Below are 14,402 nucleotides of genomic sequence, written 5' to 3'. Positions count from 1 at the left end.
TCATTTGATTGGTTGACCTTTTCATCAAAGTTGTGTTTTGCAGCTATAAGAGCAACTGCAAATCTGACAAAGCTTCAAAATGGGCCACCAATTTATGTGGCAGACAGTTATAGCCTCATTTTAAAAGCAATATTATTATTCTTAATTAATATGGATAGTTCACAATGATTATCCTAGATTGAGAACATTTTTACAGGCCTATTCTTGTCAGGAAAGAATTGGCTATCTGATTGTTTGAGGTGGAGGTTGAAGGGGTTGTGGTCCATACATCCAAATATTCCCACTGGTTTAAGACATTAAGGTCCATATGGAGTTTATATACAACCAAAGGGATGTGAGAATTCCCAAATGCAGTGGGCTAAAATGTTTCTTGTTTGTTCTTTTATAACATAATTTGCATCTTCCAGGCAGCTCAATAGCCTCCAAGAATCACTTCTGCTCCTCTGCTACAAGAGTAAGTATAGGTAATTAGCTGGCAACATGTGGATAGTTTTGGTGTGAGGGCTTGATGATACCTCGCTCACATAATTGGTCTCTGAGGCACTGACGGTACACATCTCAAAAAAGTGCATAAAAATCAACCTATGACAAATGGAGTTTGTGTAACATGTTAAATAAGTGACAAATGATCACATTTTGAGAACATAGCGAGCAAGTGTTCTGAATTTAATCGTTTATTTTTAAAGTCCATGTCAACATATTGTTGAATGGTTATCATTCATGAATTCACTTGGATTAAATGTTTATTATCTGTTTATTATCTCATTAATGACCCTCATCATTTCTGCTCTGAACATGCTCTGTGCAGCGTTTGTCACCCCTATAAAATAGTCTCCTCAACAACTGATTAGGTATGATTTATCTTTTATGTTCAAACCTTTCACGTCATTCACGTCACTTTCCTGTGCAAGTACCATTCACCATTTGTTTTTTGCTGTTTGAAATATCAAAAACCTGATATCTGAAGAAATATTCAAAATCAATGCTGCTGGTAAAACCCACGCAGAATGGCAACAGTGCTCTTTGAACATTGTTCTTCCACTTAAAAGGGCTGAAGATAACCTGTTGGAGGCAGCAAAATCAATTGCACTATACTGAATTGCAGAGGCCACTGTCTGTATCAGTGACCAATGCACTTGGTGGTCGTTTGGCTCCAGAATATTCCCACTGCAATATCAGGAAGCAGCCTCCCTTATACAGCATTGATTTATCCACATCAATATACAGTGGAATTAAATTATATATGATAAATAACAAGCTAAAGAAATACATTTGTTGTCCCATAAAAATTGCTTGTTCCTGTGATGAAACAAAGCTGAGACAATGACTGACCAGACCTCCCCAGTGTTTATGCAAAGTGCTCAGCGTTTTGATTGACCAGTGAAAAGCAGCAATGGATTGCAGTGGCTGTTTCATCATTTGTATAAACTGCTCTTCTAATAATTGAGCAGGGGATATTTTGGGTTCACAGTTCTCTTAATTAAAGGTGCTCAGTCCTCTGACAGATGAGACCATTATCTCAGTAGGGCGTGAATGAATCAGCTGTACAGTTCATAATAACATAATGAGTCCATCCCTTGCTTTCTGGGGATCTGATCAAAATGTCTGAAGTTGCAGAATGTTCTGAAACATGCTGTTCTTCCTCACATCTCCTGCTGCTGTAACAACCTGTAAATTATCGACAAAACAAGCGTTTTTCTTTTTCTTTTTTTTTTTGAAGGACTCCTCAGCAAAGGAGCAGATGTAATGGCTTTGATTTTTCAAGTGAATTAATTGGCCTTGATTTCATGTCCAAAAACTTGAGTGACCTTTAAGGTTTATGCCTTAATTCTCGCTCAAGTATCTGACATTTGAAATTTGGGAGTTAATGACAGAGTAATTAATCTCTGTCTGGATCTGAGATGCTAGCAGGTTCCAACTTGCTGATAGCAAATCTGTTTTGGTCACAGCATACAATTATGCAATATTTGTGATGACTGTAGTTGTGACTGCCTTTTAAAATTGCAGGATTAAAGACTACATCCATTGTGAGCGTTAACACAAACTGCTTCTAACTGTTGCTTTACAGATGAGATAGAGGAGATGCTGCAATTATCTGGGAAGACTTGAAAAATGAAGTACATAGATACTGTACATATAAATCACTGCAGCAGAGTGAAGCATAGCCACCTTGGCTCTGATTCAATACACCTCCTTGTCATTTCACACTCAGCTGGAGCTCAAATCAAGGCCAATTTACAATGAAAGGGTAGCTGGAGAGAATGAAGCCCTATTTATTATTCCTTCCGGCTTTTTGCAGCTGGAACCATGGACCTATCTTCCTCCCTTTTTTTCTCTCCCACTTGCCTTTGAATGCTTCCAACAAAAGGCTCCCATCTCTTCTCTTCCAGTAATAATTAGTCTTTGTAGTTTTGCCCACACATCGCCTGGACAAAAAACTCGGACATCAATCAGTTTTGTAAAGTATAACCTCTGTGAACCTTTAAAATGGAAAGCAATATGATTTCTTGTCTTGGTATATAATATTACCAGGTAATTCTGGTACCACTTATACAGTTGAACACATAATTGAGCAAATGAACATCTAATTCATTATCACATATGAGGTATTCTGACACTTGCTGGTTTTTCTGTGCACTTGTGAATTGTCTTCTTTAGGGTCTCAAGCCGGCAGTAATGCAGAACATTCCTTATTTGAATACCTTTCATAATTAAAGTATTTTTAAAAAGACAAAATATGAGAAGTATCCTCCAAAAAATATTATTTTTAGTACATGTCTTTGTAGCCATTCACGGCCTCACATTTTTGTTGTGAAATGCACCTGAAATAAAGTATCTTAATTGCCTTTTTTGATTACATTTATATACCTTGCCCTTCTGTTTTCCATGAAATTTCCCAGCACATCACATGTTCACCACTGGCAGCCTTATAACTGCACAATGTAATTTGGTCCAACTCTATGAGAAAGGTGCCTTTTTGTTGATGCAGCTCTTCCTTACATTCATAACAGCTTCCCTTTTCAGGGTGAGTGCGAGGCAGCTCTGTACCAGATGTCTCTGGACATTGATGCTGTCAGGTTGTCTGTGCATGTGAGTCCAGACCATTAGCCTTGCCCTGGGAGATGGTATCTGGGGCGGCAACGCTGAAATAATGCAGTTTGGGTAATTGACCCCTTTACCTCCTGCCAATCACCCCTTTTGATTTGGAAAAAGAGACATGTGACTATACTGAGTAATTCAGATTCAAAAAAAAAAAAGGTAGACCTCTACCATTTTTTTTTCTCTTTAACTTCCTGACAGATTGTTTTCCAGGCCACAGTACTCCCACAAACTTCTGTTTTCACCCTCTGTGAACGCACTATGTTCTTACCAAAACAGGCCAACAGAAGAGAATAAAATGGGTCTGGCATACTGGCAAACTGACTGAAACTGAATCCATAGTTGGGGTATCATAGTGGTTTCACAAAAATGTTCTAATTCACCAAGGTTGCCTTTAACAAATAAAAGTGACTCCAAAGCAGAATTATATTGCAGTTTTCATGAATGCGTATTTTCCAAATGAGAATAAGAAAAAGAAGAAACCTGCTTTCATGACACGCTGTGTTAACCACAGTGCTTTTTTCCATGAAGGATAAACCTATAGAGATTCTGCTTGCAAAGCAACATAGGACGAACTCATGATGTTTACCTTTTCATCTATAGATGGCAGTATTCAGTTTTAGATTTGGTGACACAAGTCGTGTTAGCAGTAATACTGTGTCTGTTGCCAGTGTTGGTGTAGTTTCTGCACAGCTCCAGGCAGTAGGAGTAGAAAATTGTGTCTTGTATCACACAGAACTTTAGAAAGTACATTTAACTTCTACTAAAAGGTAATACAGCACAATCATAATCTTCTCATTTTCTGAAACAATTTGCAGAATTTTCAAATCTGCCTGATATTTTACACATGCTAAGGCATTCCTGTGATGTCTTTTTATTTACTGAAATTGATGCTCATATATCTATCATTACTTCTATCAATATCATTACATGAGTTGTCAATTTCTGTGTCGTACAGGCGGTTTACATAGTTTTAACTCTGCTGTCGGCTTTACAGGCATGTGAAAGCAGATAAGTGTACGTACGGAAAAAAACAACACCTTCTCTCTCCGCGCCAGCAACACTTTCTGAGAAATGTGAAGTGATACTGAGCTGGTACATTTCACTGCACTTCTGTGAAAGCAGAAATTTCACTTCGTCTGTACAGCAGAACTGAAGTACTGAAAATTACATCCTGCCTTACAAACAATAAATCTTATTATTCCTTCTGGAAGTGAGCTCCCTTTGAGTGTTCCCAGTTGACTCATCCTATAACTGTGATATAAATCAGATAGCAACCTTTCTTTGGGGTTCTTGATACTTAATTGAGCTAGTTGAGACTTACAAAGAGCTATTTCAGATTCCTGAAGACAGTTGGTCTTTCCCACTGTGTCTTACCCTTTAAAATAAGCCTTTTTGTGTTATTGCAAAGTGGTTCTGAATATTTCACTCAACATAAAGGTGAAGGAGCTGAAGAACATTAGAAGAAAGGGATATATAATATAATTGTGACAAAATCAATTTGGAAAATGTTTCATTAAACAGTAAAGCTTCTTTTGGGGAAATTTAAGAGCAAAAAAACCCCCAAAACCCAGACAATTGCTGATTCTCTGCATTTAAGGTTTTTCATTTAACTTCTATCAGCCTGTATTAAGAAAATTCACAATAAAACAATCTGTAGCCATTTTGCATCAAACAAATATAACCACATTTATTTTGAAAGTATAAAATTTCACACTATAAAGGCCACTTTTCAGGGTAAATCAACAACCTTTCTGTAAGATCTACACAGAGAAATACCTTGTCCCTCTCTGCTGGTCTACCATACTGTCCAGTTCTGTGGCAAAATAAAAGAATTGTTCTACTCCACCGCAGAAAGTAGTTGGCAAGATCTGAATAATTTACTCGATACAGGAAAATGGCAGGAGAATGAGAATTCCTGATTTGTACATCCCACAGAGGAGCAGGTATTCTGAACAATTCTCTCTCTATCAAACCGGCTTACAGGCACTGTTAGCCTTCTACTGGGAGACTCAAAAAAGAAATCTGTAGTTGACATTCTTTACAATGGCACCAGTCAAACCACAAGAGCATCCCCATGGAGAGAGCATCCTCTGTTTGTACAAGCAGAACGATTCGTCCTGCAAACCTCGCTGTCGGTGGCTCACTGCAGATCTGGTGAGGTGTCCAGATTTTTAGCGTAGCGTTCACATTCCTACTCACTAACTGTGACGTGGTGCCCACTGAGGTAGAACAGTTGTACCAAAAGACTTATTTATAAAGTATACAAATGAGTAACAGTCACATCAATAAACTTAAGAGTGGAGTCATGGGGGGGGTAGTAACATCACATTTCACCCACATTTTCAGCACAACAATATGTAGACCACTGACATGTCTGGATATCTGAAATACTCCCTTCCAGCACAAACTACTCTTGCAATTCTTTCCCTTTCAGGCATAATAGCAGTTTCACAGATACTCAAACTGTATTATTGCATCTACAAGCCATGTGAAATCTATCTTTCCCACTCTCACACACACTATTCAAGAGTGCAAACAAAAAACAAAGATAAGTCAACAAAAGGGAACTAAAGCAGACACTTGTCATGTCAGAGGGCACATTCCCCTACAGAGAGTACAACATGTTCACTCCTTCCACATTAAAGAGGAATCTTTGACGTCCCTTTTTAATGCTCCCGTCTCCCCCGAAGGCTGGAATGGGCTAAGCAAGCTGACTGACTCCCAGCAGGGTGGGCAAGGCTAGGCTGGGTGGTGCGGTGCTTATAGCTGGACACGCAGTCCTCTGTGTGGACTAGGACCAGCTGCTGTCCATCAAACCCCCCGTCCCCTTGCGGGTGATGATGCTTTCTGTCGACTTAAGGAGCCTCTCTAGACAGGGCGCGTTGATTTTGCCAGGCGGAGGGCCTCTGGGCACCAAGTCTGTCTTAGTGTGGCTGTCTGTGCTGGAGGACACAGAGTTGTCCTGCGTTAGGTCTCTGTCTCTGGGGGACAGCAGGTGCCTGGGGCCAGCCTGGGCCTGCTCTGCTGTGGGGGAGCAGATGGGTGATGTGTGGAGCCACTTCACGTTACTGGCGGAGTAGGCTCCAGGAGGAGTGAGGTCGGTGACTCTCAGGGCTTTGGCGCCGGCTGGGAGATCACTTATGGTGACGGGGCTCACGGCTGCAGTGGTGCTCATTGGAGATAGCTGTTGGGAAAGAAGGACACAGTTTAATTTAATTTATTTTGTAGCTTATTATTCAGGGACAATGGTCTCCCACAACTCCTGAGAAAAACATCAGGCTCTTTAGCAGCTAACTGTTCCATTATGTTCACTAGCTAGGTGCTAACCTAATCAGTCTGCTGTTTGATGCTGGGCAGGAAGTGTACACTGGGTTTATTGGAGCATTATCACTGAAAACATGTGCCTGCTGTGGCTGCAAACAACACTGATGAGAGCAATGAGGCTGAACCAAAACAGTAAAGTTGCTGCTGTAACACCAAAACAATGAGCTGAAAGAAACTAAAATGCTCTGTAGAGCTAAGAACTACAGAATTGGGTGATAATTCTCTGTGGATTTGTCACGATGAGCGACCCCTTTCACATTATGAATATTAATTTCATCCATTGTTAATATAAAAATACTGATTATAGCAGCTTTAACTAACATTATGACCAGTTATATAAGTGCAAAACAGCTTCTTTGTGGTGACTGAAAATAAAATGGTACATGAAATTCCTGTTTATTGGAGGGTGTGTCAGGATTAGCCACAGAAATAAATCCTCACCAATTAAATGCAAAGGAATGTTCCAGAGTATTCTGACCTTTCTTATCCCTTTAGGGACAATCCTCCAAGATTATCTTTTCTCCTCTGTCATTGTTCTTAGCAAACCTGAGACTACAGTAATACCTCAGCAAAAATAGCTTTTAATCCTCCCTTCCCTGTCCCAGACCTGTGATTAAATAATAATAGATATTTTAGTCCCTCTTTCACTGCGTCATCACCATAGGTTATTGGCAGCAGGCCTTGTCTAACTGAAGAGTTCTTACACAACAGTTCTGCTTTTTTTTTTAACTTTACCTTCAGTTTCTTGGTAGGAACGGCTTCCTCTGTCTGGGTGACAGCGAGTTGGTCTTGGAGTTTTACATTAGGAAACCAGCTCTTCAGCATTTCCTCCATTTTGAGAATGATATTAATATATTTCTCCCTGAAAAGGTAAAAGATGGAGAGGTGGAGAGAAAGAAACAGGGAGAGAGAAAGAAAAATATTTACTCATGCCATCATGCGTGAATCTGAGTAATCTATCAAGTATCTTGCCAACCTCTTCTCTGAAATCTTATCTCTCCATCAAGCTCACACAGGAAATAAGCAATCTTGAACAGTGAGTGAACATATACACTCACTTAGCAGAGACTGTGCTCTATGTGTGGAGGGGAAATTGTCTTAAGTACATTTCTCACATGTTTTGAGCTTGCATGTGGCCTGATGTATAACAGTTCTGCTCGCCTCTAAATATAAACACCAACGCCACAACGGTCTTCCAATAGCGTCATTATGAACATAAACTAGTCATGGTGACGCAGTTATCATTGGAGTTGGGCAGCAGAGAGCAACTTCCCATTAACTCCCACCCATCAAAATCAGATGGTGGGTTGGGTTTAGGGGATTAGCCCATGTCATATAATCAGGACCTTTCTGCTATACTCCATTCAGAGCATGTTAAATTCATGTGAAAGATTATCCGCAACAGTGACTGCTAAAAAAGTCACTTTGATCCTATCTACCATTGTGTTGCTGCAGGGGCTGCCAGCTGGCAACACATAGCAGGCACAGGGAGTGGCGGAGGGAGGGAAGGAGGGGTTTAGTCCACCTTCCAGCCTCTGCCCTGGCTGTCTGCAGGGAGGCTGCCACACCCACTCTTTGTCTCCCATATGAAGGCAGCAGCTGGTGGGCGAGGGCTCCAATTAGTCTGTGCCAAACTTAGCAGCACTTTATTTGATATTAGTATACCTTGATACAAAGACAAGACAGACTTTGCTTCCCATACAGGTACCAGTAGTGCAGCTTTAAATTCAGAAGAAAATGGTACATGAAGTTGCTATTTCATTTATAGACTTTCAGTGGAATCACATTGTGGTGATATGATCATGATGTGTTATTATTCTATAAAATTTTGTTGTCCAATTTAGCGCTCAAATGATTATTTTTATCGTTTGGTTACTCAATCAACAGAAAATAGCTTGACAACAGTTTTGATAATTGATAATCACTGGTTCCAACTTCTCAAATATGATCTGTTTTTTTTTTATCAATGTAAATGAAATCCCATTAGGTTTTTGACTGTTGGTCAGACAAAGCAAGCAATTTGAAGACATCATATTGGACTCATTTTATAGACAAAATTAATAAATTCCGAGTGATGAATCAATAAAGAACATAATTATTAGTTGCATTAGTTTTCTGTCTATTAAAATGTCAAGTAAATGGCGCATGACATCAGTTTATTATTCTATATGTACATTTTTCAGAAATGTTATACTGTATATTGTCATATACATTTTATTAGAAAGTATTCTTATTTATACCATAAAATTTGCTATTTTATGATGTAAAACAAATGTAAACTATCAAAACATTTAAAAAATGATTGTATTACAGGGACTAAGACTTTCTCCTTTAGAGGGCTGATACCATCCTTCATTATACCATCTGGCCAGTGGAGAGCTAATCAAGCAGACACAACTGTGCTGCTCCCACAGTGGAGCTTGATACATTTTTAACAAGATGCCCAGCTACAGTGAGAGCCAGCCATTTCTGCAGTAAATTTATCCTGAATGTGTGGGGGTAGCAGCTCCTCGCAGTGCAACCTGCTGTGAGCCAGACATGTTGTAGACCATTTTGATCCACAGACAGCAAACCCAATTTCTAGCTATTGTATTGAATCTGATCAGAGGAAGCATAAATGGTTGAATGAATGGCAAAATCCTTATACAGCGCTTTGGAATAAAGAGCTATATAAATGTAGCCATATAAAATTTATTTGATTGATTAAGATTCATGTATAACAGTATGTGGGCCATGCTGAGGACACTTACCCCATGCAAGGGTTCTGCAGGACACCCATGATCCTCTGAATCCTGTCCATGGCCACACTCTCCTGGAAACTGCTGAGTCCTGGAAAAGAAGAAAGTTGTACTATGAGCCACAGGAACTGTGTTGACAGCAGGGCTGAGTCTGTGGAGCATATGGGTTGTGTGAAATGTGTGTGTGTTAGGGAACTCCTCCTCTGTGGCCAGGAAGTGTTGGGTCACACAAGGTTTGGGTTTGACAAAGATCCCAAATGAGGCAGTTTTCAGATCCTGTCTGAACATGGCGATACCTTCCAGAGACCCTTATAATGCCTATCAGACGACTCACAAACAGCAGCTGCTTTACTGGAGACTGTGGTACAGTATGTTCTCATTCGCCTCGGCCAAGCAGCTAATTTACAAGGAAGTCTGAAGTGTGACATTGCTTTTTCACAACTATAAAAATAACATTTAACTCTTAAAAGGGACATTTTGAAACAGTGAACCTTTACCCCAAATTAGCTCCATTCTAAAAGATAGACACACACACACACACACACACACACAGGAAATACTTGTGGTTACTTGATAGTCCTACAACAATACATGTTTCAGAAATCACACTCTCAAATCTCAGGGACACATATTCCATAGAGTGGCACGCTGTCTATCCAGTCTATTGTTTTCTCTGAGACACAAGAAAAACAGGAGCAGAGACAGACAGAGAGACAGAGGTGTAGGAAACGGTTGTGTTTAATAGTATGAATCTACTGTGATTCTTCTGAAGACAAAAACAGAAAAGATATTAAATGTGCGACTTACGTCCTCTGTATCTCCCTGAACGAAGGCCATTCAAGATAGATGACAGTGGATGAATGTAGCATTGTAGCTCCATGCACTGAAAATCAAAATAGATTAGTTTGTAGGTGATATCTCTGTCAAAACATGTTCAAATCCTGTTCAAATCTGATATCAAACTGGCTTCCACATACTGCTGTTCATTTTATTATAAAAGTTGCTCAACATGATTTAGATAACACCTTAACACTCCCTACTGTTCTGTTATGATAGAATGACTCTAGTTCTTCAGAAAAGCATGACTAATTCTGCTTATAAAGTTGTATGGGAGTGTCATCTTTACTGGAAAATGTCATGCATTAGGCACTCTGTAAAACCAGCAGGGGAGCCAATCTAGATGATAGGGCATGCTCTAGTTTTGCTGACACTGTCAACCACCTCCTGTGGGTAACTGACATATATTTATCACTGAGGTGCTCACCTTGCTGCTGAAAATTCGGTTTTTCTCTGACACATTGGTAATGACCTGCCGTTCCTCGCACCCCTCCTCTGTGGAGCTGTGAGGTCTCTTCAGTGCTTGCTGAGTGTTTTTGCCATTCGTTTTTTCTCCTTGTTGCGTTCGACACAGTCCAGTGGCGCTGTCCCATGTCTCCGTGCAGCTGGGGGGAGATCCCCGACTGGAGGCCTCCCTGACCTTGCTCCAGTTACTGATGCCCTCCTTCACCTCGCTGCACTGGCGGCAGTTGCTGTCAGACGGGCCCAGGTGTGGCGGGGTGCTGGGGGATTGAGGAGCCTCTGTCTGGCTGTGCTTTTTGGTACAGTCAGACTCCTGTTCGCTCTCATTGTCCTTATTGTCACTAGCCAGCCAGTCAATGGAGTTGTCCGAATCTGTAGCAGACATCCTCGGCTGCAGGCTCTAGCTAGCACTGACCATCACTGACCTGACAGACAGAAAGTCACGGTTACTATAATTCAACAATACAGCAAAGCGTAAAAAGCAGTAGGTAGCACAGTGATGAAGATGAGAAGTAGACAACTGTAGCTAAAAAGTAACAAATTCGAGCCATATAACAGTTTAAATATATGCAACAACAGCCAAAATATCCTATTGAAGTGTTCTTGGGCAAACACTGCAGGTGAAAACCCTGCACCTCTAACCAAGCAGGCATGAATAAAGGTAGAGACACAGCAGAGCACTCTGAGCAGATGGTGGCAGTGAGACCACAGTTGTTGAGACCACAATGACCTGTTTGTTTTGCAGATGCAACACCTGAGCCAGTAAACACGGGCTAGCCACCATCAAAAGCAAACACCAAACATCCTAGTGTCCACAATGATCCTGCAAAGCCCTCAAGCACTCAAGGACTTTAATCTTTGTCTCTTACAAGTATTGTCATTATAAATCTCCACATCATGACGTCACACAAGAAAAAAAAAAATTCGCCATTTTACAATCAGCCAGCTGGAGTAATTTTCGCCATTCAGGCTGTATCAGCAAGCCTGCCAGCTGCTACCAGCACAATCATTCATAAACATTGTTGGCATGTTTATTCAAAGGGGGCAGGGGTCTGCCACCATGACGACCAGTGCCTCAGACTGCAGATCTCCCATCAACACATGTGACACTTGTGTGTGTGTGTGTGTGTGTGTGTGTGTGTGTGTGTGTGGGGGTTCAAAATGAGTGACTGACACAAAGAATGCCTCGTGAATAAAAATGATCTGCACAGATGCTTAATTGCTTGTGGGATCTTTATGTTTAATCAGCGGTTAGTAGATAAAGGAAGTGAGAACAGCATTTTAGGTACAAGGATTATTTTTGGTTTTGAGTGGTTAACACCTGGCATGTCTCCTGTCTCCTGTGAAGTTTGAGGGTCGGAAAGTTAATTGCTCCCTAGGTCTGATGTTATTGTTACAGAGGAGGGTGGAGCAGAGATTTACTGATTTTACCAGCTCTAACATAACACAGAAAAGACCAAATAAAAAAAAAAAAAATTCAGGTTATAATATGGCTCCTGGGAAGGAGAGACCACAGTTGACCAGTTTTAGTGAAAACAAAACAGTGTGCAAAGAAAATGTTTGTGTAGTGGCCGGGCAACCACACAACAGGGGGTAACAGCTGTAATAAAATGCTGAGTGTATTTTATATGCAAATACTGAGAGCTTGAAATTATACAGTATCAAGATTCAAGATGTCTGGAATCAAAGATTTGATTAAACTAATATGTATCTTCTACCAGATGGTGCTTTATTAATGTAACAACATCACACAAGTATAAAGTAATACACAAAGGTCTAATATGTATAACTAAATGTATAACTCTATATAATATATATATTATCTAATAGAACTCAGGACATCTGCGAGTGCAAAGTTATCAAACTTTGTATATATTATATATTATTTATTATATTATCAATATTATTTATTTTATTATATATATATATATATATATATATATATATATATATATATATATATATATATATAATTTATTTATGGTATAAAGTGAGTGCCATGACTTCATTTTAGCATTAATTTGATTTCTGTCATAAAACAATGCACACTACCACAGTCCAGGGCCTTTGAATGCATCACATAGGCCTGCAGTATTTCAGTGATTCAGAGAGAAATTTAAATTGCTGCTGCACTACTGATAACAGCTTCTAGTTACAGATATGCTTTTATGACACACATTTCTTTGATAAAATACACTCATACTCAGATAGCCTTTGATCTCCACGTCTCCATCTACCTGTGTAGGTGGGGCACATGAATAGAGATGCCCACCACTTCACATATACACACAAAAAAAAACGGTGATAAACATGAATTATATGAGAATAATCCCCTCTTCCAGAGATCAAACATCACTATCTTTCCCAAGAGAAAAATCATAAAATTACAAAGTGAGTGTTTCGATCTATCCGCCTAAATGCAGGTTTGAAATCAGTTGGGTAACAGACACAATAGACTTCCTCATCAGTCATAGTAAATTTGGCAGCATGCACTGTTGGATTATATAAAACCACAAACGCAGACAGGAATGATTATCACTGTCACGCCTTTATCTGTCATATTATATCATTAATCCTTCGACACAAACTGTTTGCTTATTTGCCATCATCATGTCTGAGTCGAATTCCTGTGGATGATTTTAGAAATAAAATTACCTCCACACATTTATAATCACTGATGTTTATCAGGATGGTCTGATGATTAAGGTGAGATGCGGATCAGCGAGGGTAACCTACCTTCCCAGGATGGAGCGGCTGGTTAAACTCTCCCGTTGTTCGGCGGTAAATCCAGCAGGACTGTCGGGCAGAGAGCAGCTGATGTGCTGGACGTGCGGTGTGTGAGTGGGGGGACGGTACAGCCAGCGATCGGCCCGTGTTGCTTCTCCCAAGGCAACGTGTCTGGGAGGGCGGGATTAGCGGGGACCGGCTCTCCCATTTGCTCCTCAAACGCCTCCGACTGACAAATCGGCTTCTTCTCTTCGTGCAGCCGCGGCGCGATAGGCGAGCACGGTTTACATATGCAAATGACATGGAAATGCCACAAACACGTGGACACGCGGATCGGTTTCATTTCAGCAGCTGGGGCGAAAAAGTCAATCCAGGGCTAGTTTGGTCATTCTACAGGCATTCTTCCTCATTATATCATCTGGACGATGATGCCTGGCTTGTGGCATGTCAGTAAGCCGAGCAGTAAAGGCGCCGTCAGCAGTTTCAGCAACAATTGTGATGGTTCATGTAAGAGTTTGCCCAAGGACACTTCAGCAGACTACATTTGAACACGGATTGTCTGCTCTAGTCGTTTCCCTAAATTTAGTATAAGTGGTGGAGAACGTTTAGATAGTAAAAGTAGCAATACCACACCAAAAATACTCAACAAACAACAACGTACTTAAAGTATAAAAAATAAAAATACTCATTAGGCAGAATGTGATATAACATGTCAATGTTACTATACTATTATAGTATTGGATCATTATTGTTAACACATTAATGTGATTAGTAATGTAGTTGGCCAAGGTGGAGCTACTTTGAACTGCTTTAAATACTTTTGGGTAGTTTAATCTATTAGTGCATCACAATTTAAAAAGTGATCATATGTTCTGTATGTAAAAAGTAACTCATATCTATAGCTTTGGGCAAAAATGTACTTAGTTACTTTCTACAACTGAAGTTCACCTCTCAATTTGCATGTATATGAGTCATGAGCATTCTCTAAAATGTGAGTAATAAATTAATATGAATTATGATCAGATGAATTCATCTTTATTTCATATTGCTCATCTTTACAAGTTCCAGCCTTTAAACCCTAATACGTAAATCGTTTCACAAGCAAAACTAGTTGTAATAGAAGGTGCAATAGACATGCAGAGTGTGTTCAATCTAAATCTTTTTTTGTTTGATGTGGACACAGTGACAATAAAAGCATGACTCACAAGACCT

General features: G+C 40.0%; 1 protein-coding gene across 1 annotated transcript; it reads right to left on the bottom strand.

Annotated features, from left to right (window-relative positions):
* Positions 1–4,762: 4,762 nt before the first annotated feature.
* LOC122875367 (circadian-associated transcriptional repressor) lies at positions 4,763–13,358 on the bottom strand. The gene is made up of 6 exons (XM_044194359.1): positions 13,200–13,358; positions 10,429–10,888; positions 9,972–10,047; positions 9,177–9,255; positions 7,162–7,288; positions 4,763–6,286 (listed from the first exon to the last, which is right to left on the bottom strand). The coding sequence occupies exons 2-6, from the start codon at positions 10,846–10,848 to the stop codon at positions 5,894–5,896; spliced, it is 1,095 nt and encodes a 364-aa protein (XP_044050294.1). The 5' UTR covers positions 10,849–10,888; positions 13,200–13,358; the 3' UTR covers positions 4,763–5,893.
* Positions 13,359–14,402: the final 1,044 nt, after the last annotated feature.

Source organism: Siniperca chuatsi, linkage group LG4 (genome assembly GCF_020085105.1).
Source record: "Siniperca chuatsi isolate FFG_IHB_CAS linkage group LG4, ASM2008510v1, whole genome shotgun sequence".
Lineage (NCBI taxonomy): Eukaryota > Metazoa > Chordata > Actinopteri > Centrarchiformes > Sinipercidae > Siniperca > Siniperca chuatsi.
This window is presented reverse-complemented; position numbering and strand designations above follow the sequence as displayed.